This window comes from Oryx dammah, unplaced genomic scaffold (genome assembly GCF_014754425.2).
Source record: "Oryx dammah isolate SB20612 unplaced genomic scaffold, SCBI_Odam_1.1 HiC_scaffold_15, whole genome shotgun sequence".
Classification (NCBI taxonomy): domain Eukaryota; kingdom Metazoa; phylum Chordata; class Mammalia; order Artiodactyla; family Bovidae; genus Oryx; species Oryx dammah.
The window spans coordinates 42491015-42516244 of record NW_024070199.1 but is presented as its reverse complement, the minus strand read 5'-3'; the positions used below and the strand labels follow the sequence as shown (position 1 = coordinate 42516244).

The 25230-nt window shown below is 56.2% G+C and overlaps 2 protein-coding genes across 4 annotated transcripts; both read right to left on the bottom strand.

Moving 5' to 3' along the window:
* Positions 1-287: 287 nt before the first annotated feature.
* Positions 288-14300, bottom strand: SART1 (spliceosome associated factor 1, recruiter of U4/U6.U5 tri-snRNP). Of its 2 annotated transcripts, none has more exons than XM_040256188.1 (20): positions 13921-14300; positions 11831-11888; positions 11400-11455; positions 10732-10858; positions 10508-10613; positions 10181-10258; positions 9975-10074; positions 9741-9883; positions 9411-9617; positions 8625-8749; positions 8415-8548; positions 8202-8335; positions 2598-2768; positions 2328-2438; positions 1934-2021; positions 1372-1462; positions 1156-1291; positions 690-779; positions 466-587; positions 288-372 (listed from the first exon to the last, which is right to left on the bottom strand). In XM_040256188.1, exons 1-20 carry the CDS (start codon positions 14231-14233, stop codon positions 354-356), a joined length of 2409 nt encoding a protein of 802 aa, XP_040112122.1. In that variant the 5' UTR covers positions 14234-14300; the 3' UTR covers positions 288-353. The 2 variants fall into 2 exon arrangements, with proteins under 2 accessions (XP_040112122.1, XP_040112123.1); XM_040256189.1 differs by having other exon boundaries at positions 10732-10899; positions 13921-14281.
* A 1105-nt stretch (positions 14301-15405) lies between these two features.
* On the bottom strand, positions 15406-24414 carry LOC120874654 (testis specific 10 interacting protein). Of its 2 annotated transcripts, XM_040256238.1 has the most exons (8): positions 24159-24414; positions 22741-22874; positions 21921-22639; positions 21602-21749; positions 19408-19578; positions 16353-16452; positions 16030-16154; positions 15406-15546 (listed from the first exon to the last, which is right to left on the bottom strand). In XM_040256238.1, the coding sequence occupies exons 1-8, from the start codon at positions 24303-24305 to the stop codon at positions 15423-15425; spliced, it is 1668 nt and encodes a 555-aa protein (XP_040112172.1). In that variant the 5' UTR covers positions 24306-24414; the 3' UTR covers positions 15406-15422. The 2 variants fall into 2 exon arrangements, with proteins under 2 accessions (XP_040112172.1, XP_040112171.1); XM_040256237.1 differs by lacking the exon at positions 19408-19578 and having other exon boundaries at positions 24159-24413.
* Positions 24415-25230: the final 816 nt, after the last annotated feature.

Genomic DNA, 25230 nt, shown 5'->3' with positions numbered 1-25230 from the left:
TCACCTGGCAGAAGCCAGACCCTAAGCCACCTCTGAAGGGCCTTGCTCACCTCCACGTTCCAGGTGAGTGAATGAAATGAGCTCACTTAATCATCGCAAGACATCCTATGAAGCAAAGGTGTTTTGGTCAAACGAACGGCAGAACTAAAGCCGTTTAGAGAGGCCCAGTGACTGCCTGAGGTCACACAGGTGACGACGGAGCCAGAGGGCAATGTCCCCAGTGCTCTGTCTGGCACCGCCTGCCCTCTTCCCAGGTCTGACCCTGGAACCTGCACCAGGACCAGGGGTAAAAAATAAGGAGGGAGCTTTATTTAATATTAAGGTCGGGGGAGGGATCAGAAGGGAGGCCAGCTTCACTTGGTGATGGTGTTCCTGCGGAAAGAAGAGGAGCGTGAGGCCGCAGAGCAGCTGTGACCCCCGCCCCCCGCGCCCCAATGCACGCAGGCAGCACACCGCCCCACTCACGCGTTCATGCTCTTGCCACTGCCGCTGAGCACGATGTACGGGGTCTTCTGGGCCTTCTGCTTCTCCTGGAGCAGAGCCACGGTGCCCAGGGGCGTGTCACTGGAGCTCATCTTCTTCAGGAGCTGTGGGTCGGGCCAGTCAGCAAGGCAGGAGCACCCCAGTGCCTCAGTCCCCGCCAACCCCACACCCCCAGAGGCCACTGCCACCTCCCCGTGGGCACCCACCGCCTCCTCATCCAGCTTCTTCATCCGCCGCTCCGTCTTCATTTTGCCGGAGCCCTTCCCATGGAAGCGGTGGGACAGCTGCCGGAAAGCCTGTGACCCAGGCAGAACACTGTTAGAGCCGCCGGAGCCCTCGGGCAGGGCAGGGCGCTGGCTCCCCAGCCCTGGCTGAGCCGAGGTGGGGGCGGTGAGCCCAGGAAGGGGCTGGGAGGTGGCCCCGGCCCCGGCACCCTCTGGGAGCCCCCGAAGAGAGGGAAGAATGTGCTGGAACGAGGGGGCAGCAGACTCTAAGAACGTGGGGAGAGAAAGGAGGACAGCTGCCACCAGCTGAGAGCTCAGGGGGCCGCCGGGGAGGGGGCAAGCGGGCAAAGACGCCCTCCTGCCAGGCCTGCAAGGGGGGACCACTGTGCCCCCGAGCGATGGACACCACGGTCCCCTGGCCCAGACGCCAGGGCGCGGCCCTGCTCACCTCCTTGGGTGTGAGCTTCCGGCCCGTCTCGTCCACGTACTCGATCTTCACGTCGGGTTTGTAGCCGTCCTTCTCCTTGAAGTCCTGGGTGAAGCCGCGGTATTCCTCCCGCCGGCTGTACTTGTCATCGATGGCCCTGTGGGAGACACGCGGGGCCTCAGCGCTGCCCCTGCCACCAGGCTCCCGGCGCCGCGGCCCCCATGGGCCCGCACTCACATCTTGTCCTCGATGCAGTACACAGCTGACGGCAGGGACTTGTTGGGCGCCTTCACCCGGGCCACCTTCTGCACCGTTGTCTCCAGCAGCCCTGGGGGGTGGAATCTGTGAGAGCCCAGACTGCCCAGCGCTCCCAACAGCATGGTGGCCCCCAAGGGACCCTCCGAGCTGTGCTGTGGGAAGGGAGAGACATCAGTCCCCTCATGCAGACAAAGGAAACGGAGACCCAAGAGAAGACAGGCGTCCAGGGCCACTGGCTCAGTACACGGCAGAGCTACGATCCTAACGCCAAGGTCTCTGTGCCACTGCCTGGATTGCGGCCACTCCTCCCGCTTCCCGCAGAGGAGAGGCTGAGCCTCCAGGGGCAGTGGTGCCCTCTGGGGCACGTGTGAGCACAGGCACTGAGAATGGGGGAGGCAGCGCACAAAGGCCAGGGGCTACTGTGACTGCCGGGCCCGGGGGCGGTGGGGAAGAAGGAGGCAGGGGGCCGGAGGGCGGCAGCTGCCTGGCCCGCCTTCCGCGGCGGCACCCAGGCCATCGCAGGGCAGCCTGAGCCTCTTACCTTTGTTCTGACACAGAAGCAGGGCGGCCGCCAGCCCTCTATTTACGATGGGCTCCTCGTCCAGGATGGTGGTGGAGGAGGCAGAGAACTGGGGGGGCGGAGCACACAATGATGGGGGTGCTAAGTGGGCTACCCTCCTGCCCGACAGTCACCCCTCCCAGGACTGTGGTCCTTGCTGTGTACCAGGCCCTGCGCGACGAGACGCCTCATTTAACCCACAACACCCCACCAGGTCCGTACACCCCATTTACGCAGGAGGAGCCCAGGGCTCTGAGACACGGCGGCCCCACGGCGGGGAGGGCAGAGCTGAGCCCCCAGCCCAGCGCCCACCCCGCCAGGCTCCTGCAGCCGGCAGTGGCCCCCGGCCCCCAGCCCAGCTCCTCGCCCTCCTCACGTCTTGCTGCTGCTTCTCCTCGTCCAGGTTGACGGTGCTCCAGCCCATGTTCTCCTCCCCGTCAGACTCGGAGCCGCCATTGGCCGAGCGCTCCTCGTCCCGTTCAAAGTCCTGGAGGAGGGATGACCAGGCTCAGTCCAGGCTCCAGCGAGCCCGTCCCCCTTGAGCACTGAGGCTTATCCCTGAGGACTGGCAGGGCCGCCACCCCCGGCACCCAAGAGCAGAGCAGGCCCGGGGAATGTTTTGGGGGTGGGCTGTCCGAGGACCCACCATGAGCTCTTCCTGGTCCTCCCGGTTGCCGGCCAGCCCGTAGGTGGGGATCTCCCCCAGAGTTCGGCAGAACTCGGACGTGGCGTTGAACACGATGGCCCCCTTCCGCTCCGGGTCCTCCTCCTCCCAGCCCCGCTGCCGAGACTCCAGCCTCTTGACGATCTCCACCACCTGGGGGAGGGAGCAGCTGTGGGCAAACCCAGAAGTTTCTAGGGGGGTGCCATGGAGACCCAGGAACCCACCACCCTCCCTGACAGCAGAACAGCATGCCATTCCCACCACCCACAGCGGAGCAGACCACGCTTTCCTCTTCCCTGACCCCTGGTCTGCTCTGCACTGATCTCGCTCCATCACTCTGAGGTCGGCGATGGCTCCCCACTGCCCTCTGAATTAATATCCAGAATCCGGCACGACCCCTCATGACCCAGCCTCTGTCGCGCCTCCTCCTCCGCTCACTCTCGCACCCCGTGCCTTCCTTCTCCCAACCCTCCTCCACCACCCACTCCTCCCCAAACAGACTCAGCTCAGGACTCAAGTAAACATCCCTCCCCCTGGAACCCCAGCCCTGCACAGGCTGGATGCTCCGTGGACCTGGCCCCTGCTTCCAGCGCTGAACCACCACCCACCTACCCTGCCACTCCACTCCTCACGGCCAACGCCTGACCCTGCGCCCACCACAGGCCATCCCACCTGGCGGGGCTCCGAGGGCCACCAGAACTCTGCTCCCAACACCATACCCCATCCTGTGTCACTCCCACCAGCACACAGGGACTGTCTAGGATCTTCCCCCCTTTTCCCTCTTTTATTTTTGGCTGCTGAGCATATGGGATCTTAGTTCCCAGACCAGGGAGCGAACCAGCACCCCCTGAGGGAAAGCAAGGAGTGTTAGCCACTGGACCATCAGGGAAGACCCTCTCCGCTCTTTGAAGAATCCTCTTGCAACACCACAGCCTTCCTGCTCTGCCCCTGACAGCAAACTCGTCACAGAAGTTTCCAGTCTCCGTGTCCACCTCTGCACTCCTTTCCTTACATGAATGACATCACGTTTTTAAATAAATGTCATCCTACACATAAAAAGGCTACTTGTAACACACGCATATGCCTTTAAAAATCACCACCACCAAACAAACAGCATGTCCCCATGAGCTGGCTGAACAGTATTATGAATACCCTTTCAGGCCCCACAGGCCTCCCCCCACCCAACATCCCTACGGTCACGATTCACGGCCTTTCCTTCACAGTTTAGCACATACAGACCCACCCATGAACAGTCTGTTGTTCTGTTACGCATTTTTCAAACATTACGTAATCTGAAGCACACTGTCTGACTCTGTTTTCAAGTATACGCGTATGTTTTAAGGTCAGTCTTGACGTAAGCGGCTCCAGTTGAACAGCTTTTCACTACAGGATCCCGTCCCATGCTGTGACTGTACCGCGGTGGAGTTCTCCAGTGCACCAAAGACAGACTCTCCCCGGACCACGAACGGCACAGCTAACGCAACCCGACATGAGCATTCACACAGGGTGTGGTCCGCTGAGACACGCGATCTCACTCTACAAGGCTCGTCAGTGTCTCCCCACTGATGAGACTCCTCTACATGCCCCTGCAAAGTGTGGACAAGAACTCTGGCTGCCCCACATCCTCATGGACGCTTGACGTTATCAAGCCTGACCCTTTTGCCAAGTGAGACGGGTGGGACCTGATCTATCGTTTCAGCTCACCTTTCCTCCACCGCTACCCAGGTTGGGCCTCACCTTGTGTTTCAGGGGTCATGCATCCTTGCACCTCTGTGAACTGCCCTTCTGCACGTGGACAAATATCTTCTCCGTTTGGCCTATCTTTTTACATTCTTCGTGACATTTTTTTCTCTTTTTTTGCTGTGCCACAAGGCAAGTGGGATCTTAGTTCCCTGGCCAGGGCTCAAACCAGCACCCTGTGCAATGAAAGTGAGGTGTCCTAACCACCCCACTTTCCATGAAGGAAAGTTCCCTTCATGGTGTCTTTAAAATAAAACTAAGTTTTAAATGAAAATCAAGTTTTTAATTTCTAAGTAGTTAAATGCTGCACACAAGGTGAATATATTTGACAGCACAGAACCATACACCTAAAAACGGGTCATATGATAAATCCTACGGGTATTTTAACACAATTAAAAAGAACCACTACCATAGTCATAAAATTCTTCACGCTTTTCTCAAATGTTAAGTTTCTAATTTTAAGTTCTTAACCTTTTAAGTGAATTTCAGCACAAGGTGTGAGGTACAAACCGCATTTCACATTTTTCCAAATAGATAACTGATTATCCTGACACCGCTTACCTAGCTGAGTTCCTTTCACACTGGGCCACGTCGTGTCCTATGGCAGGAGTCTGTTTCTGGGGTGTGGGGGCCACATTTAATGCCCCCAATATCACAGGGCCTCAACTACAACTGTCTAAAAAGACTTGAAAGTGGCTTCCCAGTGGCTCAGTGGTAAAAAATCTGCCTCTCAAGTAGGAAGTGTGGGTTCAATCTCTAGATTGGGAAGAACCCCTGGAGAAGGAAATGGCACCCTACTTCCATATTCTTGCCTGGGAAATTCCACGGGCACAGGAGCCTGGTGGGCTATGGTCCACATGGTCGCCAAAGAGTCGGACTTGACTTAGCGACCGAACAACAAAAAGACTAGGTATCTATTACAGCAAATCCCACCACCTGATTAGTCTGAGGGTCTTGGCTATTTGGGGCCCTTTGATCTTCTGTGTAAATTTTAGAATCACTTTGCCAGGTTCCACAAAAACCTACTTGGATTTCTACTGGAACTGTGAGGATACAGACATCTTTACAACATTACTTTTATCCATTAATATGGTTATTACTGACTGAACTGTGGCCCCCCCCCCCAAAAAAATTCGTACATTAAAGCCCTTGTCTCCAGTGTGGCTGTACCTGGAGACAAGGCCTTTTTTAGAGATAATAAAGATCAAATGAGGTCCGAAGAGTAGGCCCGAATCTAATAAGCTGATGTCCTTGTAAGGAGGACAGAGGCACCAGGGAATTACACACAAAGGCCATGTGAGGACACCGTGGAAAGATGGCCACCTAAGGCCAAGGACAGAGGCCTCGAAAGACAGCAAACCTGCCAACACCCTGACCTTGGACTTGAAGCTTCCAGAAGTTTTGGAATACACTGCTGCTGTTTCAGCCACCCGGTCTGCGGTGTTTTGGTACAGCAGCCCTGGGTAACTGAAACAACATGTCCTGTTTAGTATCTTTCAAAAACGGACTACGATTTTCCTCTTAGAGAGCTTACATGTCATTCATTCCTTTTAACTTTGTTGCTAAGCTGATTACTCATTATCCATAATGCCTTCTATCGTTTACCCGTGTTACTTCATTATCTATACTGCTTTCATGAATGGTGTCTTTTTAAAATTACATTCTCCATCTCTTGCTGGCGTACAGAAACAGAGTGAACTCTCACCTACTAATCTCGTGTCCAGCAACCTTGCTAACACCTGTGTGATCTGGCCCGTTTCCCACCACCCCACCAAGCCAACCTTAGACGGGAGCATCAGTGACCTCCGTGCTGGCTGACCCCACGGTCAGTTCCCATCCTCCGGATATCAGAACTCTCACGAGTCTGCATCACCACTGCTCACACCTTCCCTCCAGACTGGTCTTCACGTGTTTTCCAGGATGGCACCTCTCCTCTCCTTCCTCGCCTGGAGCCTTACCTTCTCCTCATCTATATTCACTCCCGGTGATCCCATCCAGTCCTCTGGTATAAACCTCATCTACACACCGACTTCCATGCTTCCATCTCAGTCTCTCCCGAGTATACATATGAAGTTCAAGGTCATACATCCAACTGCCTATTTAGCATCAATCACCTCCAATGAGAAGGCATCTCAAACCTAACTCAACCGAAAGCAAACACTCGCTTTCTTGCCCACACTCGTTTCTACCCTGCTGCTGCTGCTGCTAAGTCACTTCAGTCGTGTCCAACTCTGTGCGACCCCACAGACGGCAGCCCACCAGACTCCGCCGTCCCTGGGATTCCCCAGGCAAGAACACTGGAGTGGGGTGCCATTGCCTTCTCCTACCCTAGTCTACCCCATTTCAGAAAATGGCCCGGCCAGTAGAAAATCCAACCTTGATGAATCCCACTGGGTCACAGAACCGGCATGATCCTTTCAGCCATAAACTCTATGACTCTGGAGCATAACTTTTAAATATTAACGCTATACCTCATTAACTACAAAAAAGGAAAAACTTCCCTCACCTCGTGCCCTCTTCAGCTACTGACCCATTTCCTCATTCTCTTTAGAGGAGGGGTGGGCAAGCTGTATCCCCCCACCCCACCCTTGTACAGCAAGTCGCACTGGCGCTCGGCCCCGCCCCCCGGCTACCCCAGCTGGAGAGGCAGAGCCCTGAGCCTCAGATATTTGCTTCCAGGCCCGTGAACAAAGCGCGCCCCCTCCTGGGCTAAGGAATCGTCCCAAGGCCCCTCCTCCTCCAGCCCCAGCTCTTCTCAACCCTCTAGATGCTACTGTCTCCACAGTGGCATTGTCTCCACCAGGGCCAAATCTGATCTGCCCCTCAACAGTTTAAATGCTCCCTCCCTCTCCTCGAAACCCCTCCCTGGCTCAGGGAGGCCGCAGTCCGGTGGCTCCCTGCTGCTCTACCCACGCGGTGGGCACCCCGGGTTTGCTGCTGCAGCCTGTCTCCGGCCCCACAGTCTCTCTCGGTAGGAGGTGCAGGGTTAAAGTGTGGGCTCTGGAGCCAGGCTGTGCTCGGCCACCTCCCAGTCATGGGATCTTGGGCAACTTGCCTAGCACCTCTGTGCCTCAGTTTTCTCATCTATAAAAAGGAAATAACAGAGCCTCCCTCCTAGTGCTGCTGCGAGGATTAAGTGAGCCCACCCACAAAGCACTTAAGCGGCGCCTGGCGCGTATCAGTGCTCCGGGAGGGCCAGCAATGACCACGGCCTCAAGCCCCCACTCAACTCTCCACCTCAGCTCACACCCTCGTTCCCTTCCTCTGCTCCAGCCCACCTGGTCCTCACACATTCTAAGGTCATCTCACCAAAGGACATCTGCTGTCCCCGTGGCCTGAATGCCTGTCCACTCTGAATCTGGGCGAGGCAGACTCCACTGTGTCATTTCAGTCTCAGCTCAAAAGACACCCCCTGAAAGATCTTCCCCGAACACTGGACCTAAGAGACCAACCTCCGGTTGCCCCTGTGTTGTCTGCACAGCCATCACCAGCAGAAACCACTCAGCTTGCTTGTGTTCACAGGTCACTGCCATTTCTGCCCCATGAAAATCAGAGGAGCCCTTGGCTGTCCTTTCCCCCAGTGACTTCCCAGCCCTGGGATGACGCCTCACTCACAGCGAGGCAACAACACACAGCCCAGAAGGAAAGAAGAAGCAAACAACAAACCGCTGAAGCATCCTATAGTGAAAGCACGGCAGAAACCTAGAAACCCACCAGTAACACGACGTGGAACACAGAGAGGGTGCAGACCAGAACACAGGGACCGCCTGTGACGGCGTGGGACCGCGTGCCCCCGAGGACAAGCAGCCACAGACCCCCCGGCACGCAGGCCCCGGAGCCCCCCACCTTCTCGCCGCTGTCCCGAGGCTGCTGCAGCTGCCGCAGGCGGCGCCCCTTCTCCAGCTGCTTCTGCAGCTCCAGCTCCGCCTCGTCCTCCTCCAGCACCTCTGGGGGCCCAGACTGCGGCACGGCGCCCTCCTCTGGGGGAGACACGGGAGACGCCCGCTCAGACCTCCGCCCGGCTCTTCGGGTCCCCCACCCCACAGGCCAGGCCCTCACCCTCATCACTGATGTCCATGTTCTCCACGCGGGTGTCATCTGACGGTGGCGGCTGAGACACGGGCTCCTTCTCCCCCTCCTCCTGGGGCTCCTCGTCCGCCTCAGGCACCCGGCGCCGCCCCCGGCCCCGCAGTCTGCAGGCAGAGGCTTCTCTGTGAGGCTGGCCCCAGGGCCAGCCCGGCCCCCACACCCAGCCGTCTCCCAGCCCACCTGGAACCGAAGTCCCCATCCTGAGTCTGGTCCCCAAGTGGCAGCAGGTCATCAGCCCGCATGATCACCTCCTTCTCCTTCTTACGGATCTTCTTCACCCTCCGCTTGGTCTTTTTAAAGGTCACCTGAAAGGAGAAGAGAGGAGAGATGTGAGGGCGGGGGGAGGGAGGGAGCACAAGCTCACGAGAGTGGACGCTGCTTGCTGCTACGCAGCAGTTCACACACGAGTGAGACGTGAGTAACCATCATCCCATCTGTGAGATGAGGACAACTAAGGCAGCAAGAGATTAAGTATCTTGTGCAAAGTCACCAGCTCCTAAGCAGGAGAGCCAGGACAGTGAAATCCCCCAAGACTGGTTCCAGAGTCTTGCTCTCAACCAGAGGCAAGCAACCTACTGAGCCAGAGATCTACCTGCGTGTCCACACAGCACCCCAAAGGTGACACCCTACAAAACCACCACTTACCAGACCACCACCAGTCCCCGTGAGGGGGCTCCTGCCACCCCCATTTCAGAGAAGGAGCCTCAGGCTCACAGTTAAATGACACCCCAGGCACAGGCTGGCGATGTGGCAGAGCCTGCACACCAGCTCAGGAGCACCTGGCTCACAGTCCTTCTTCTATCTACACCGGCTGCCTCCTCGGCTGAGACACGGGCTGCCGATTACTGCTCATCCACAGGGACCAAGTACCATGCGATTACCCGATCCCCCTTCTAGTGCCTTCTGGCAGCCTGTGGCCCCTGAGGAGAGGGAGGGGCAGGTCTGGGTGAAGACCTCAGGACTCACCATCTCCTCTGGCGTGAGGTACTCAGAGGCAAGTCGTGGTCCGACCGTGCTCAGGGACTGGGCCTGCAGCCGCAGCTTGGCACGGATCTCCTCTAGCTCCCGCTCCCGGAGGCCGTCAGCCACGCCGCCCTGCTCCAGTCGGAAGGACTGCGGCCGCTCGCCTTCGAGTTCCTCGTCGTACTTGGACAGGATAGAGCGAGGTTTGTGCTGCAAGGCAAGAGGGACAGGTTGGAATGCAGTCTGGCTCCTGAATAGCCATAGAGCCACCATCTCCTCCCAAACCACCCGCCTGCCAACACCCGCTGCCTGGTGCCCACGCTGCCGGCCTGCCTGGGCCAAGTCGTCCACGCTCTCGTCCTCCACGTACGGCAGGTAGTCGGGCTTCTTCTTGCGCAACTCCACGTTTTTCTCCGCCCGCTCCTTGTCCAGCAGGTTCACGTTCACCAGCACATCCTCCTCCTCCTGCAGCACTCCTGCAGATGGAGCGGAGAAAGCGGCGGCCGGTCACGCACCCTCCACCCACAGGGCCTGGGCCCCCAGCCAGAGTGCCCCAGTGCAACCCACCTTTGTCCTTGAGGGTGAGGATCACCGTCTCCCCCTCACGGAAGGAGTCGATGGCATGCTCCACAGTGAGGCCCTGTAGGTCCCGGGCGCTGTACAGGTCCTAGAGGCAGGGCAGAAAGTGCAGCCCAGTCTGGACCCCGCCCAGGGATCCCAGAACCTGGGACAGCAGCCTCCCCGGCCCCTCCTTGCGGCTGCCGCAGCCTCACCTGCCGCCTCTGCTCGAACTCTTCCTCCACCAGGGTGCTGACACCAAACTCCTGGTCCATCTCCTCCAGCAGCTTGGCCTACAGGACAGGGACGGGGCAGTGACCTATGACCTCACACGGTTCTGGATCACCAGAAAACATGGGGCCTTACTAAGTGGGGATGCAAAACGCACAGACCTAAACAAGCAAGCCGCTGAGAACCCAATGCAGGCGCCACTGAGCACAGGCCTCCCACTGCTCTGAGCCCCCACCTCACGTCCCCACGGCCCGTCTGCGGACCCCCAGCCATCAGGCACCAGAGGCACTGGGTGACCCCCAGCACCTCACCCTCTTCTCTGCCAAGTCCTTCTCCTTTTGAAGCTGCCGGCTCCTCTCGATCCAGGCCGCAGTGTCATCCAGCCAGGGGTCGTCCTCCCCCAGGGTCTTAATCTTCCTGAAGACAGAGGAGAAAGATCCTCTGGGGAACCAGGTCCTGCTCCCCCTACCCCGACTCCAGATCTCCGGGGTGCCTCCTCAGACCCTGCCTGAGCCCACCTGGCAGGGACCCTCACCCCAGTTTTTGGTTCAGGATGCGCTTTTCTTTGGCAGCCGCCAGCTTCTCTCGTAGCTCCTCTCGCTGTCGCAGGGCCATGGGGTTGATGACATCAGCGGTCACGGGCTCCTCCTTGGTGCCCGCCTCTGGAAGGGAGGCCCAGGCGTGAGGCTATGCCTGCCCAAGGCTGGTGGGGAAATGAGGGAGCCGCTCACGCTGCCCCGTCCCGCTCAGGGGCCAGAGAAGCCAGAAGCGAGGGAAGAATCCGCTGCCGCCTGATCCCAGGCGACCCCACATTCCCACATCACCCTCCAAGAAGACGGGGCCCTCCATGCCTTCCAAAGCCCCTCTGGTCATACTTTAAAAAACCAAACCAAAACAAAAAAAACCAACACGTGCACAGCACAGATGAGTCTGCAGCACTGTGCACATCCCTTGGCCCCTTTAACGCTACCTCGCAGCCATACTGAGGCTGTCACGCTAACTGCTCAAGCTTAAACAAGCAGCCGAGTCCCAGACCCCATCACAGCAGCAAGGAAGCCCCAGGCCACAGCCAGCACCGACACAGGACCACTGAGTGGTGCTGACCTGCACTCCAACCCCACTTTCTTCAAAAAATCCCTCCAGACGGCCTCACTTCTTGATCCCAAATGCCCTCCCTCCCACCACCCTCAGCCCCACACTCACCTTTCTTGATGGCATTGACCTCCAAGGGTTTCAGCCCCAACTTTGCCCGGAGTTTACTGAGGACAAGAGATACAAGTGTTATGAGCTGTCCAAGAAATGGGGGCACCAAATGCATTTCTGTACAGAGAGGGGGAGGAAACAGGAAGGGACTAAGTGGTCCGAAGGGTCTCAAACCTAGGGCCTGACCCAGCAGTGAGAAGAGCACCGGCCTTCCAATCAGGCAGAAGGCCTGGCCTGCCCCCTAGCCAGGGCAAGGCCACGCTCTCCTGGGCCTCAGAGTCCACTTCAGGAACTCAGTTGGCTAGAATGATTTACATGACACTTCCAACTTCAATCAGAACGTGTACTACGCGAAAGCCTCCCCAGACAACTACCCCAGAAGCTGCTTGTCCCAGAAGAAAACACAGAAATGAAAAGGAGACAGGACTCACTTGGTCTCCTCGATGCTGAGTGACGAGGCATCGCCTGAGCTAGTTTTGGAGCTGGCGGCTGGAACAAGAAGCAGCAAGGCTCAGGAGCAGAGCACTGGGCCCAGGAGCCGCAGCCCTGGCTCCAGGTGCAGGGCCGAAGACGAGGTCAGCACCTCGGCCTGCTTCCCCCCAACCAGGAGCTCCTTCCACCCGAGTCTCAGGCTCTAAGAACGCTGCTTCCCCCCAACACCTTCCTTTCCTGATCCAAAGGGTCCAGCTTTCTCCGTCCTTCACTTTGCCACCTCTCCACTTTTGCGCATCCTGTGCTTTCAACATACACTGCCCTCTCTGGCCTCAGGCTGTTAACAAAATCCTATCAGACCCCACTTCCTCCCTGGAGTCCTGCTCCATTACTGATCAGCACGAACTGCTCTCCTCTGCACAACACGGCCACAGTCATTGTTGGACCTGCTTCTCTTCACAGGGTAGGGACCGTCTTGGCAGCATAACTATGCCCTCTGTGTAATTCATGCAGTGAAGAAATACACTTATTGGAGCCTCTTCTGTGATGCTGCTGAGATCACTGAGATAAAGGAGCATTTAGGACATCCTCTACTCACCTCACAAACAGCACATGACTTCACTGAACACCACATGCAGAAGTCAGATTCGGACTCAGACGGAGCTGCCCCTACCAGGCGCCACCACAACTCATCATTCCAGCATGTTCGCCTCACAACCTACCTCTGTGCCTCTTATCCCACTTGAACTCTGAATCCCAACCACTCCAGGATCTCTCCAAGATCACCAGCCTCCTTATTTCAAAACCCCAAGGATTCTTTTCAGCTCTGGTTTTCATCTGGTCTCCAACAGTGTGTGACACAGATGATCACTCCCACAGATCCCGACATGAGATTCTATGGTTTTCCTGCTTTGGGGGATAGCCTACCTCCTTTCTTCGTAGCCTCCTGCTCAGCGTTCTACTAAAACACTGGCATTTACCAGGTTCTGCTACCAACCTGACTTCCTACTCCTAGTCTCTCCGTAGACTTCATACGCCACCTGAACATTCATGATCCCCAAACTGCTCTATCCAGCCCAAGCCCTGAGTTTCTCCATGCACATCAGATTCAACACTCTCCAAAACGGAATTCGGTTGTCTCCCTCCAAAAATCTGTTTCTCTTCCAAACTCCTGAAATTCAGTCGACAGCACTGTGCATGCGTGCTTCAGTCACTTCAGTTGTGTCCAAATCTTTGCCACCCTGTGGACTGTAGCCCACCAGGCTCCTCTGTCTACGGGATTCTCCAGGCAAGAATACTGGAGTGGGATGCCATGCCCTCCTCCAGGGGATCGTTCCAACCCAGGGATAGAACCCTTGTCTCTTTTGTCTTCTGCACTGCAGGCGGATTCTTTACCACTGAACCACCAAGATAACATCAGTAGAGATCACTACCACTCAACTAATTGCTCAAGTCAAAATTCAAGGCGCACCTTCAATCCCTTCTTCTCTTTCCAGCCCTCATCCAAATGCTAAGCTCCATCACCTCCTCCTCCTCCAAAACACCTCTCCAATCTGTCCACGTCTCTCCATCCCATGGCTAATGCCTCGGTGCAGGCCATCATCAGCCTTCATCTCACCTCCAGTCTCTATTGCCCTTCTCCCAGATCTTTGCAAAATATGAATGTGATCAACTCACTCGTCAGTTCAAATTCATGGCTTCCTCTCAAAACAAGCTTCAATTTCTTAACAGGGCCTATACGGCCCTTAAGTGTTCAGAAGCGTGTCTCTCTTACAGACTGATGTCTCTGCTATGAACTCTGCACAACTTTTACAACACGTTTGTTCTTGCCTCTGCACTTGCTGCCATCGCTTCATTCATTCAACACATTCAGGGAGAGCTCGTGAGGAAAACAAAGAAAAATCTCTACCCTCAGAGAGTTTAACAGAGAACGACAACCTTCAGTCCCAAATAGCCATAGGAAGACCCTTTAAAGAGTGCTGACGAAAAAGCCAGGGGATGCCTCGGCCTGGTGCGCCCGGCCTCCGTACCCAGAGCCCACATGCCCGGGGCACCTCCGGTCGCCCCGCCCCCTGCACAGGCCCCTCACCGGCCTCGTAGCCATCATCCCGCTTCTCCCGTTTCACGCGCCGCTCGGAGGGCTCTGTCTGGCTGCGCTCGCGCCCGTGCGTGCTGCTGCGGGCCTCATTTTCGGCCCCGCGCCGCCCGCTCCCGCGCTCGCTCCCACGCTCTCGGCTTCGCTTCCGTCGTTCGCCGCCGCTACTGCCGCCGCCGCTGCTCCGATGCTTGTGTTTTTTGTGCTCCCGGTGCCTAGGCGGCTGTTCGGTAGCGCTCCCGGTGCTGGCCGCTGTGGTAGTTCCTGCCGCCTCCTTTTCCCCGCGGTGCTTCTTTGACGACCCCATGGTGGTCTGTCTACCCCGAGCCCGGCCGCCGCCGAGCCCCGACGACGCAAAATGGGAACACTTCCGGGTCGCCCGACAGCCGGTGTCCTGTTGCCGGAAACCAAGAGCGGCTGCTTCCGTCGTTTGCCTCGGAGCCCGCCCCAAAGGCTCATGGGAAGGCCGGGATCTGAACCCGACTGCGCAGTCGCAGCCAGCAGAGCCGGGGTAGCGGTCTTTGAGCCGGGGGGCCGACTGCGCATGCGCGCCTCACGGTTCGCGACTGGGTCTAGGGAAAACAGTATCCCAGAATGGGACCTAGGACAGTATTCCAGAATGGGATCTAGGGACCATCCAAGCCAGGATCGCCAGAGCTGGAAGCCCCTTCCCGGCTTCCCTCCGCTTTCACACCCTCAATTACGGATGTTCACTGGCTCAATGACTGTCCCTGGGTAGGGTCCACCTCTCCAGTGGCGTCCTCCTAGTGTACTGCCTGGGGTCGTGGCTCCATCGGGTGTTAAACGACGTAGCATGTTCTCCCGAGGCCCCCAGCTCCACAGTCCAGTTTCTTTCCAACCCCTACATCTAGTATTGTCTGCCAACGCTGCCTTGCCACGCTCCTTGGATTGGGTTTTTTAACCTGAGCTCTGCGACTGCCCCGGAGGTCGAGTTGAGCTTCTGTGCATCTGTAAACCCCCTGAAATTGAATGCAAAATTTGGCACATCCGTGTGTGTGTGAGCTTTTCTTTTTCTTTTCCTTTGAGGAGACTGTAACTTGTAGTTACTTAAGTGTAAAAGCTCAGTTCACACAATTCCTCCTGACACCCCCACTTGCCAGTTGCTCGATTTGCCAGCCCATCTGTTCGGGTGTGATTATGCGCCCTTTTAAAGGCCCGCCCCCTCCCCCACAGGACTGGGCGTTCCCAAAGGGGGAAGGCGTTCTGTCCTGTTCAATCTTGAATTTCCAGGACCCAGCATTGGTAGGAGTTGCAGATGTTGCTCTTGGGAGATTCCCCACTCACTCCTCTGGGCAGAGACAGAGCTGTGTGTGGTGGGTGGGGGCCGTCGGAACAGCCAGAGTTCCTGGAGGATGTGAACACAAGCCGAGCGTGCTGCATACCCACCTGCCGCTGCCTACTCCCAACCCACAGCCAGTTCCCACCACTGCCAGAAATCCCACACTGTGTTTTCCACAAAGCATTTAATTTTTCTCTCAGGGACTCAACTCTTGGTCTGGATTTGGGGCGAAGTGCTGGTCAGCCTGGCTGCCAGTGTGTTCCATCTTTGGGGGGCTCTGAGAAGAGGGCTCCATTCTCGCCCCCACTGACCTGTGGCTCCTTAAAGATGAAGACATAAATAGAGACCACTGGGCTCTGCAACTCCCCACCCCCATAACCAAGGAGACCTGGGCTGTAGGAGGGGCAAGGCCTTCATCACCAATGTCAGTGGTTTCAAATGTAGCTCTTATACTCTGAGACCCTGAATGGGAGACTACCCCCGCCCCCCAAGCCTGATAACCTCTGCTCTGCACCAAGTTGTTCTGAAGTGTAAGAGTTCTGTGGGGAAATAACCTTGGCCCTGCCTTCCTCAGGTGACATGGAGTACAGGGCCCAGGTACGGCCCTGCTGACTGCGAAAGCTAGACTGAGTCCTCCCGGCCAGGGAGTGGACAGGGCAGGACAGAAGTCTAAATTCAGGGTGGACCCATGCGGCTGCGGGGGAGGCCCCTTAGCCTTTCCCCGGGGCAGGCGGCTGCTGAGTGAGACCCCGCGGGGCAGGGTGCTGGTGGCCATGCCCTATCTCCCCACAGCTGGGCCTCACCTGTGCCTCCTGGAGGCGCCCTCCGTGTCCCCTTTGCTCGCCTCGGCCAGCAGCTGCTCCTCATCCAGTCCCAGTGCCGACAGCACCTGGGAGAAGCGCCGGGTCACGTTGAGCCGGGCGTTGGCCTGAGGAAAAAGCAGAGGGATCCCCTCTCTCACCTGGGCTGCCCCGAGGACACAGTGAGACTCTGATTCCAGGGGGTCCCAGGGCTTTTCAAGGGTCCAAACTGAGGGGGCCCCTCCCGCCTCATCTCCCTACCCTCTCGGCCGGTGAGAAGCTCTGCTCTCGGGGAGCCCGCACGCTTGCCCAGGTGCCAGCCTCACCTGCATGGCCTGCTGGAACAGGTAGGGCCGGGCCTGCACCCGGTGCTGGATGCCTCGCAGCTCTGCCTGGTACTCAACAAAGCGCTGTCGCTCCTGGCGCCTGAGGGGAGACGGGCCTCTGGGCAGCTGACCGTCAACTCGCGCCGTCCCCACTCATGAGCCCTCACTAAGGACCTCCTGTTTGTCCTCCAGCCCTTAGCTTTACAAAGTCATTTCATTTATGTCTTCGACTGGGATTCCCCCTGACGGGAATGGAGTGAGAATCATCTGCCGCCATTTTGTCCGTGACACGCCTGAGGCTCAGGAGGTCGAAGGACTTGAGGTTGCACAGTTGGGAAGTGAGGGACCCGTGCCAGACTCGCCTATCCTCCCAGCCGTCCCCGAGGAAGCGGGGCCAGCACTGGCTTCTGAGCGACTGGATGTCTGCGTGCACAGCCCTGCCTTCCCCGTGTCCATCCCTGCACCCTCTCTGCCTGTGAGGAGAAGCTGTGACTGTTGGCTGTGGCTTTGGGCAAGATCACGCTCTGGACCCTGGGTTCAGTTTTCTTCTATGTACTATAGCCAGTATGGGACAAGCTTGCCAGCATTCTCTGTGCTTCTTGTAAGCCGATAGTTTAGAAAATGGGACAGTGGAACTAAAGAAATGTATTGCAAATGAAGAATTGATGCTTTTGAACTGTGGTGCTGGAGAAGACTCTTGAGAGTCCCTTGGACAGCAAGGAGATCAAACCAGTCAATCCGAAAGGAATCCAACCCTGAATATTCACTGGAAGGACTGATGTTGAAGCTGAAGCTCCAATACTTTGGCCACCTGATGCGAAGAGCCAGCTCATTGGAAAAGACTCTGATGTTGGGAAAGATTGAGGGCAGGAGGAGGAGGAAACAACAGAGGATGAGATGGTTGGATGGCATCACCCACTCAATGGATATGAGTTTGAGCAAACTCTGGAAGATGGTGAAGGACAAAGGAGCCTGGTGTGCTGCAGTCCATGAGGTTGCAAAGAGTCGGACACAACTTAGTGACTGAAAAACAACAACAAACTGCAAGGGAAAGAACACATGTCAGAAAGATCCAGATTCCACTGGAGAAGCACGATCCCACTTACAAAAACCCAGTTGGTGCGCTTGTCAGAAATCTGTCGCTCTACGAGCTGCAAGTCCTGGCCATGAGAAGGGTCCTCTGACCGCATCACACGTGGGACCAGGCATCCTTCTGCCGAGCACACGAGAGAGGCTGAGGGTTGTGGCAGCAGCACTCAGAGACAGGACAGGAGGGGAGAGGCACACAAGACTCTGAGCCTCTGGTGGGAACCTCCAGCAAATGTGCAGGGCCCCATGGGAAAGCACACTGGCTTGCTGGGCCAAGACCCGTGGCTATGCGCCAGGTAAAGAAACTTCCTCCATTCAAGAAAAAGATGGACTTGAAAACCATGACCGGGAACAGAAGTCACTGTGAAGAAGAGTCTTCGTCATTTAAGGGGGGATTTTACAGCAGTTTCAAGGAGCAGGGGTGAGGGAAGCCTGAGCTATATCTCTGTGTTGCCCGTGATGTCACGTACGTTTTTCCTGTGTGGTTCTTGGGGGCTATTTCTGTTAGAATTGAGAGGAAGCCCATGTCTGGGAGCTCTAAGTGAGAAAGGAAGTCGTGTCAGTGGGTTTTCGCCCTGTCTATTATCTCAGAATAAAAGGAAGGTTCGGAGCCTCCCCACCACAGGGCAGTGCCTTTTGTGCCCTCCCTCCTAGGAAGAGCAGAATCTTGCATGGAGCCCAGAGCTAAGGCCAAGGGCTGGAAGCACCGAGACACCCCCCATGGGAAATATCTGCTCCCAAGTAGAAAATGAAAGGATTGTGTTTGGAACACTCCTCTTACTGACACCTGCCATTGGAGTTGGAGCCTTCTGCTTCCGCCTTGTGGGAAAAAGTGAACTTGAAGTCCAGCAGGGAGAAGGCATCTCCTGGTTCACTGATCAAGGATTCCTCATTGGCAAAGTTGGGGGTGATATGGCTGAGCCTCAAAGAGTAGGTGATCGGAGCCCCACTAGATCCTCAGTGGCCCCATCTCAGGGCAGGAACCCCCTGGTCTCTCAGCAGTACCCTACTCCCCTTGACCTAGTGCTTCTCCCCAGATGGAAGGGCTGCCTTGGTGCCAGCTGCACCCTAGAGGTGCTCAGTGTCAGTGGCATCAGTGATCATATTTCTTTGAGTTATCTGGTTCACCAGCTTGGGCTTTGCAGGGAACATCCTGGTATGCTGTATCTGGAGACTGGGCATTTGAGGCCTTCATGGCAGCCGAATGGCTGCCTGGGTTGGAATCCCAGCACTGCTGCTCACCTGTGACTTTTGACAAATTATTTAAGCTCTTGGAGCTTCCTTCATCTGTAAAATTATGGGAGTGGTGATAATACATATTCTTATGAATCTAAAAAAGATTTGCTTTTAAATCTTAATTTGCTTTTTTATGATCAAAACATAGGAAGAAAATGAAACGGATGACTCTGCCCCTAACCACAAACAACGGCTGTCTCCAGGAATCGGACCATAGGCACTATTCACATTCTCCACAAACTATCTCTGTAATACAAGAATTTTTATAGCATGCACACCTGGCATCTGAAACCAGAAAACAAGATTTGAAAGTGTGATGATGCATGTAGAATAATTCAAACTTGAGCCTTTGACAGCTGTTGGGATGGTTATTATCAATCAGGTGACCTTGGGAATTCCCTGGCTGTCCAGTGGTTAGGGCTCCACACTTCTACTGCAGGGACCTGCGTTCAATCCCTGGCCAGGGAACTAAGATCCCACATACCACAAGGTGAAGCCAAAAAATAAATAAATAACAGGGTGACCTTGTCCCAGCCCCTTTTCCTCCTGGGCCTCAGTGTCTTCATCTGTAAAGTGGCCCAACCTGCCTACCTGGCAGGGAAGATGGTCCTGGGGGCTCAGCCCACGTAGGTGGGGTGAGGGTGAGGTCTCCTTGGTCGTTCTGTCTGACACTTAGCACCACCTCCCTGTGCTCTCCCCTCCAGGCCCCCCACAACCCTGGGCTTCCTACCTCAGCTCCTCCAGCTTGCGCTGGGCAGCCCCCGGCCCCCGGCTCCCTCTGGGCGCATAGGCTGCCAGGCAGCGAGCCACCTGATGCTGTACTCGCTGCTCCCGGGCCCGCCGCACCTCGGCCTGCTGCTGCTCCTCCCGCTGCTGCCATTCCCAGGCCCGCAGCAGATTTCTTGCGTAGAGAGGAGAAGAAAAGCGGAGGGGGGTGGGGGGTGGGGTGGGGGTGTGGGGAGAAGTTTGCAGGGAACAGAAGCCTCATGGAGGCCCAGGGGTAGGTAGGGGCCTACGGGGACCTAGAAGGAGAGATTTTCACAGTCCAGAGATCCAGGGGCCTAGGGAATGGGATTTGTCATGGAAGTCGAATTGGATGGAGGCTGCTTCTGGGAGCTCAGCCCTTGGGCCCAGCTCAGGCCTTTCTCAGCTCTTCCTGGAAGCCTTCTGCCTACTCCAGGCAGTGGTGTGCCCCAACTCTGACCGTCTTCAGCCTTGTGGAGCTCGGCACACACACCCATGCCCTCACCTTCCCCTTGCAAAGCAGCTTTCCTTGACAGAAGGGCCCAGATCTTTCTTTCTCTCAGCCTCATATCTAGTAGGAGCTAGAGTAATGCCTGTTGGTTTGAGGGACAGACAGATGAATGAATGGGAAAGAGAAAGAAATGGTGATAGGATCCGTGGGTATAATGGATGAATGGTGTGGATGGTTGAATAGACAGAACCTAGTCCACCTGAAACATCCTTCCCCCAGGTCTGATGATCAGTTCCTCTTGCCAATCAGGTCTTTGGTCAAAGTTCAGAGAAAGTGAGACCTCAGCACCCCATCTACCTCCCAGAGATTTTGCATCTCTAGCTCTACATTTTATTCATTTCTTTATCGATTATCCTTCTTTCCAAGTAGAATGTAAGCCTCATGAGAGCAGGATTCCTTGTCTGTCCTCTTCACCGCCAGTGTATCCCCAGCACATAGAACAGTGCCTAATATAGACGGAAACTCAATATGGGCGAGTTCATGCATAACTGTTGTCATTCTCTCCCTGAGTTGTATCTGACTGTTTGTGACCCCTTGGACTGCAGCACACCAGGCTCTTCTGTCCTTCACTATCTTCGGATTTTTCACAAATTCCTGCCCATTGAGAAGTGACACTACCATCTAACCATCTCATCTTCTGCTGCCCACTTCTCCTTTTGCCTTCAATCTTTCCTAGCATCAGGGTCCTTTCCAATGAATTGGTTCTTTGCATCAAGTGGCCAGCATATTGGAGTTTCAGATTCAACATCAGTCCTTCCAGTAAGGACATGAATCATGGTCAGATAGAAAGATGGACAGGTAGACAAACAGAGGGGTAAATGCAAGCATACACTCAGCACAGGTTTATTGAGCACCAACTCTGTGTGGACCCTTTTAGGGCACCAGATGGGGGCTGTTATCAAAAAGATCCGGCAACTTCCCTGGAGGAGCCTTCACATTGTGCAAAGGGATAGACAGATAGCCCGGCACCTTCCCAAGGGATCTGGGCTTTGTCCTTGGGGCACTGGGGAGCATAGGAAGATCTCGAGCAGGGATGACAGGGGGAGACTCAAAGGGTGCTATCAGAATGCTGAATGGATCTCACCCCACACTTCTAACTGGTCACCAAGACCCACTAAGCCAGCCTCCAAGTATCCTTTCAGATAAATCCTTCTCTCTTCACTCACATGACCACCTGGTTCAAGCCTTTTCCTAGATATTGCCAGCAGCCCCCACCCCATTCTTCCCTCCTGCTCCCACTGTCTCTTGTTCAAGCCCCAGGGATAGTAATGATCTAACTCTTCTGCCATTGTCCCTGTTTTCCCCATCTGTCTCCTTTTCCAGCTGACTTTGAGCTTCTTAGGGATGAAACCAAGTCTTTTTACCTTTATATCCTGAGTACCCGTGAGCAGATACCCAGTGTATGCTGCATTAATCACTTAGCTAATAGACTAATGAATGGGTAGAAGTGAGCGAAAAGTGGCTTATGTCAATAAACAGTTGGCCAAGGGGATGGATGGATGGATGGACGGATGGACAGACGGACGGACAGATGACTGGATGATCAGAAAGACCAGTGAATGGATAAATGAAGGGATGAAAGAGGAAGAACGGACGAGTGGCTCTCGGAGATCTAGCTCCTCCTCTAGTCCCTGTGCTTCGCTCCCACCCTCCTCCTTCTCCACCTCACCTGGTGGCCTCCTGTCGTTTGTGGAAGGTGCGGTTAGGGAAGTTTGCAAACAGAAAAGTCTCATCATCTCCCAAGGTGTGGGCCTTCCTGCTCCAGTTGGAGGCCTGAACAGCAGCCCGCAAAGACTTCCAGAGCTGTTTCCCGGGGCCTGTCCGCAGAGGGGCAAGTCAGGGGCTACTGATCCTCCTGTCCCCTTGGGCAATCCCTCCCCGCATCTGAAGCCCAGCTCGGCCGTGTCTGAACGCCTGGCCCAGGTCGCTGGCTTTGGCCCCTCTCCACCCTGTGTGACTTTGTGGGGGCTTTGAACCCCAGGACTCACCACAGTCCAACTCCTGCTGCAGCTGCCTCTGCAGCTTCTCCAGGTCCCAAGGCCCCTCCAGCTCCTTGGCCCTTGGCTTCCTCCTCTGTGGTCCTCGGAGGTTGGTGGAGCTGGAAACGCTCTCCAAGCACCGCGCTTCACTCTCGTCCCAGGCCTCCTCACCAGAATTCTGCCCCTTTCTTCGAGAACTGGTCCTCCTTCTCTGGGGGGCCTGGTGTTCCCTGTCCTTGGCCTCCTCTGTGGCCTCTGAAAACTGCTCCTCCTCCAAGATCAACCCCTTCCTGGGGAGCTGGGGCAGTTCCCCCGGAATCAGACCCCTCTCAGCCTCCTCGGCTGGACCTTCCGACTCAGACTCCTCGGGCTCCGACCTGGACCCCGAGGACTTCCTGGGAGACTGCAGGCCTCCCTCCCCGGGCAGCTCCAGCTCCTGGCTTGTCCCCCTGCCCAGAGGGATGGCGGTGCAGCTGCAGGCCCTGAGCTGCTGTCTCCTCTCCAGGTTCGGCCCCTCTGTCTTCCAGCAGAAGCCGTGGGCCTCCGGGAGGGCGGGCGTGGACTTGCGCCGGGACTTGTGGTGATGGACCGCTGTGGGCAAGGGCAGGGCCTGGTGGCCAGGGGCCGAGACGGAGCTCGGCTGATGCAAGGCCCGGCCATCTGTGGCGAAGCTCTCCCAGGCCCACTGGAAGGGGAAGGAGGGTTTCCGAAGAGGAGAGGGGACAAGACTGAGGAGGGAGAGGGCAGGGGGCAGGGGTCATGGCCTGGACGCCGGCCCCCAGCGGGGCCTGGCCCCCTGCATCCCTCCCGTCCCTTCACAGCTACTTACTCCTCAGCTTCCACAGAGCTTTGCCCTTTCTTGTTCCGGCCTCTGAGCCTCCGGTCCTTCTTTGGTGTCTGCCCCGCGCTCTGAGACCTCTGCTTCTGGGCATGGATAACACCATCACTGCTTCCAAGATTCCTCTGGGCGAAGGTAGGAGAGGAGGCCTAGCTCTGAGCCACTCACCCAGGGGACAGTACCGTGCACCCCGCCTGGCCCTCTGGGCCCTTGTTACCCCTGGAACTGACAGATCATGACCTGAATTATTAAAATAGCAGCAGTGGCAGTCTAGTGGTTAAGAACCCGCTTGCCAGTGCAGGGAACCCGGGTCTGATCCCTGATCTGGGAACATCCCACAGGCTGCAGAGCCACTGTACCTGTGGACCACAACTAAGGAGCCTGCACTCTAGAGCCCATGAGCCGCAACTACTGAGCCTGCACGGCGCAACTACTGACGCTTGAACACCTGGAGCCTGTGCTGCGCAACAAGAGAAGCCACCGCAATAAGAAGCCCGAGCGCCACAAGGAAGAGCAGCCCCCGCTCACTGTAACTAGAGAAAGTCCACCTGCAGCAACAAAGACCCAGAGCAGCCAAAAATAAGTAAATAAATCTTAAAAAGCAATGGTGCTATTCACCGAGTCATGCCCAGGACTTTCTTGCACTAACTCACTTAACCTTCCTTCCCAAGGACCCTATGGAGCTTCCCAGGGGGCTCTAGTCATCAAGAATCTACCTGCCAATGCAGGAAACACAAGAGGTGTGAGTTCAGTCCCTGGGTCGGGAGGATGCCCTGGAGAAGGAAATGGCAACCTGCTCCAGCACGATTGCCTGGAAAATTCCATGGACAGAGGAGCCTGGCAGGCTACGCTCCATGGGGCCTCAGAGAGTCGGACTTGACTGAGCTATTGAACTCACATGCGCCCACACACACACACACATACACAAGGATCCTATGAGGTCCTTGCTTACTCTCACCCACATCATGCAGATGAGAACACTGAGGCTCAGAGAGGTGAAGTCCCTTGACTAAAGTCACACAGCCGGGAAGCAGAGCCAGGACCTAACGTGGGGACTGTCCTAGAGCCCAGATTTGCCCCCTTTGCCCTGGGCTGCCTCTGGGCCCTAGACAGGTCTTCTCAGTGCCCCACAGGGCTCTGGCCTTGCAAAGCCAAGGAGGGAAAAGCTCATCATTTTTCCTGAAACCCAAATCCTCCCAATTTGCCAAAACTGCCCCATCAGAAGCCTGGGAGTCATAACTGGGCACCATCCTCCCCTTCACCCCATGTCCCTGCCCGTCTCGGACCTCCCTGACTCTCTCCTGGGCCTCAGCTCCAATCTTGTGGCCTCCCTCAACCTTGACCTCCCACCCCAGAGAGCCAGCCTACCTCTGGGCGGTTGGCAGTCCCCCTGCGGGGCCCCCTCTCACCTGCTCAGCGTAGGGGGTGCTTGAGAGAAGCTTGAGCAGACCTGTGGTGGCGCCCGGAGCCTGCTGCCGTGGGTCTTGCCCAGGTCTCCCGGAAGAAGTCCTGACCAACTGTTGGTGGGCGTTTAGCATATTGGTGTCTTGCCCCATCCCCCACCCCCATCTGCCAACCTTGGAACTGCCCGGCCCACCATCTCTATGGCAACCAGTCCTCAGCCTGTCTCAAGGGCTCTGGCAAAAAGCAGACCAGGAAGGCTCTATGTAAGGCCAGCTTCCTTCCAGAGGGGAGAGTTCGGCAGGACACTGAGGAAGAGTCCAGGCCCAGGAGTCCAGAGATCCAGGCCAAGTCCTGCCTCTGCAGGACTTCCTATGGACTCGGTATAATCCCCCTACCCTTGCTCAGCCGGTGTTTCTCCATCTCTCAAAGGAATCTCTGGACCATCCATCGCAAAGGGTCTTCACACCCTGTGAAGACAGCAGATAGTACCTGCCGTGTCCCTCTCCCTCTATCTGCCTCCTGGTTTAAAAAAAAAAAAAAAAGATATCTCATTATAATTAAAAATAAAAAAATCTTTTGGCCATGCCACATGTGGGATCATAATTCCTCCACCAAGAATTGACTTCCCTGGTGGCTTAGATAGTAAAGAATCCGTCTGCAATGCAGGAGACCTGGGTTCAATCCCTGAGTCGGAAAGATCTGGAGAAGGGAATGGCTACTCACTACAGTATTCTTGCCTGGGAAATCCCATGGACAGAGGAGCCTGGAGGTCTACAGTCCATGGAGCCGCAAAGAGTCAGACACAACCGAGTGACTAACACGTTCACTTTCTTCAAGGATCGAAACTGTACCCCCTGCACTGGGAGCACGGAGCCCTAACCACTGGGCAGACAGGGACGTCCCCTCATTGTAAGTTTAACTGAGTTGTGCTGATTACCTCTTTGACCCGCTCTTCATTACTTTTTTGCCTCTGGGCCCTTCCTGTGAGCTGCTTGTTTCTGTGCACAGCCGCGTATTATGCTTCTGGGCTTCTCTTTATTAACTTGTGCAGGAGTTCTGTATTCACGAGATTGCAAC

Excerpts from the sequence above, each read along its gene's own strand:
- SART1 (XM_040256188.1), bottom strand. The coding sequence starts at position 14,233 with ATGGGGTCGTCAAAGAAGCACCGCGGGGAAAAGGAGGCGGCAGGAACT. Across the intron at positions 8,750-9,410 it reads ACCTCACGCCAGAGGAGATG|GTGACCTTTAAAAAGACCAA; the intron begins GTGAGTCCTGAG and ends TTCTCCTTTCAG. Across the intron at positions 780-1,155 it reads GGAAGCTCACACCCAAGGAG|GCTTTCCGGCAGCTGTCCCA; the intron begins GTGAGCAGGGCC and ends CCTGGGTCACAG.
- LOC120874654 (XM_040256238.1), bottom strand. The coding sequence starts at position 24,305 with ATGGGGCAAGACACCAATATGCTAAACGCCCACCAACAGTTGGTCAGG. Across the intron at positions 22,875-24,158 it reads GCACCCCCTACGCTGAGCAG|AGGAATCTTGGAAGCAGTGA; the intron begins GTGAGAGGGGGC and ends ACCTTCGCCCAG. Across the intron at positions 19,579-21,601 it reads AAACGACAGGAGGCCACCAG|AAATCTGCTGCGGGCCTGGG; the intron begins GTGAGGTGGAGA and ends TCTCTACGCAAG.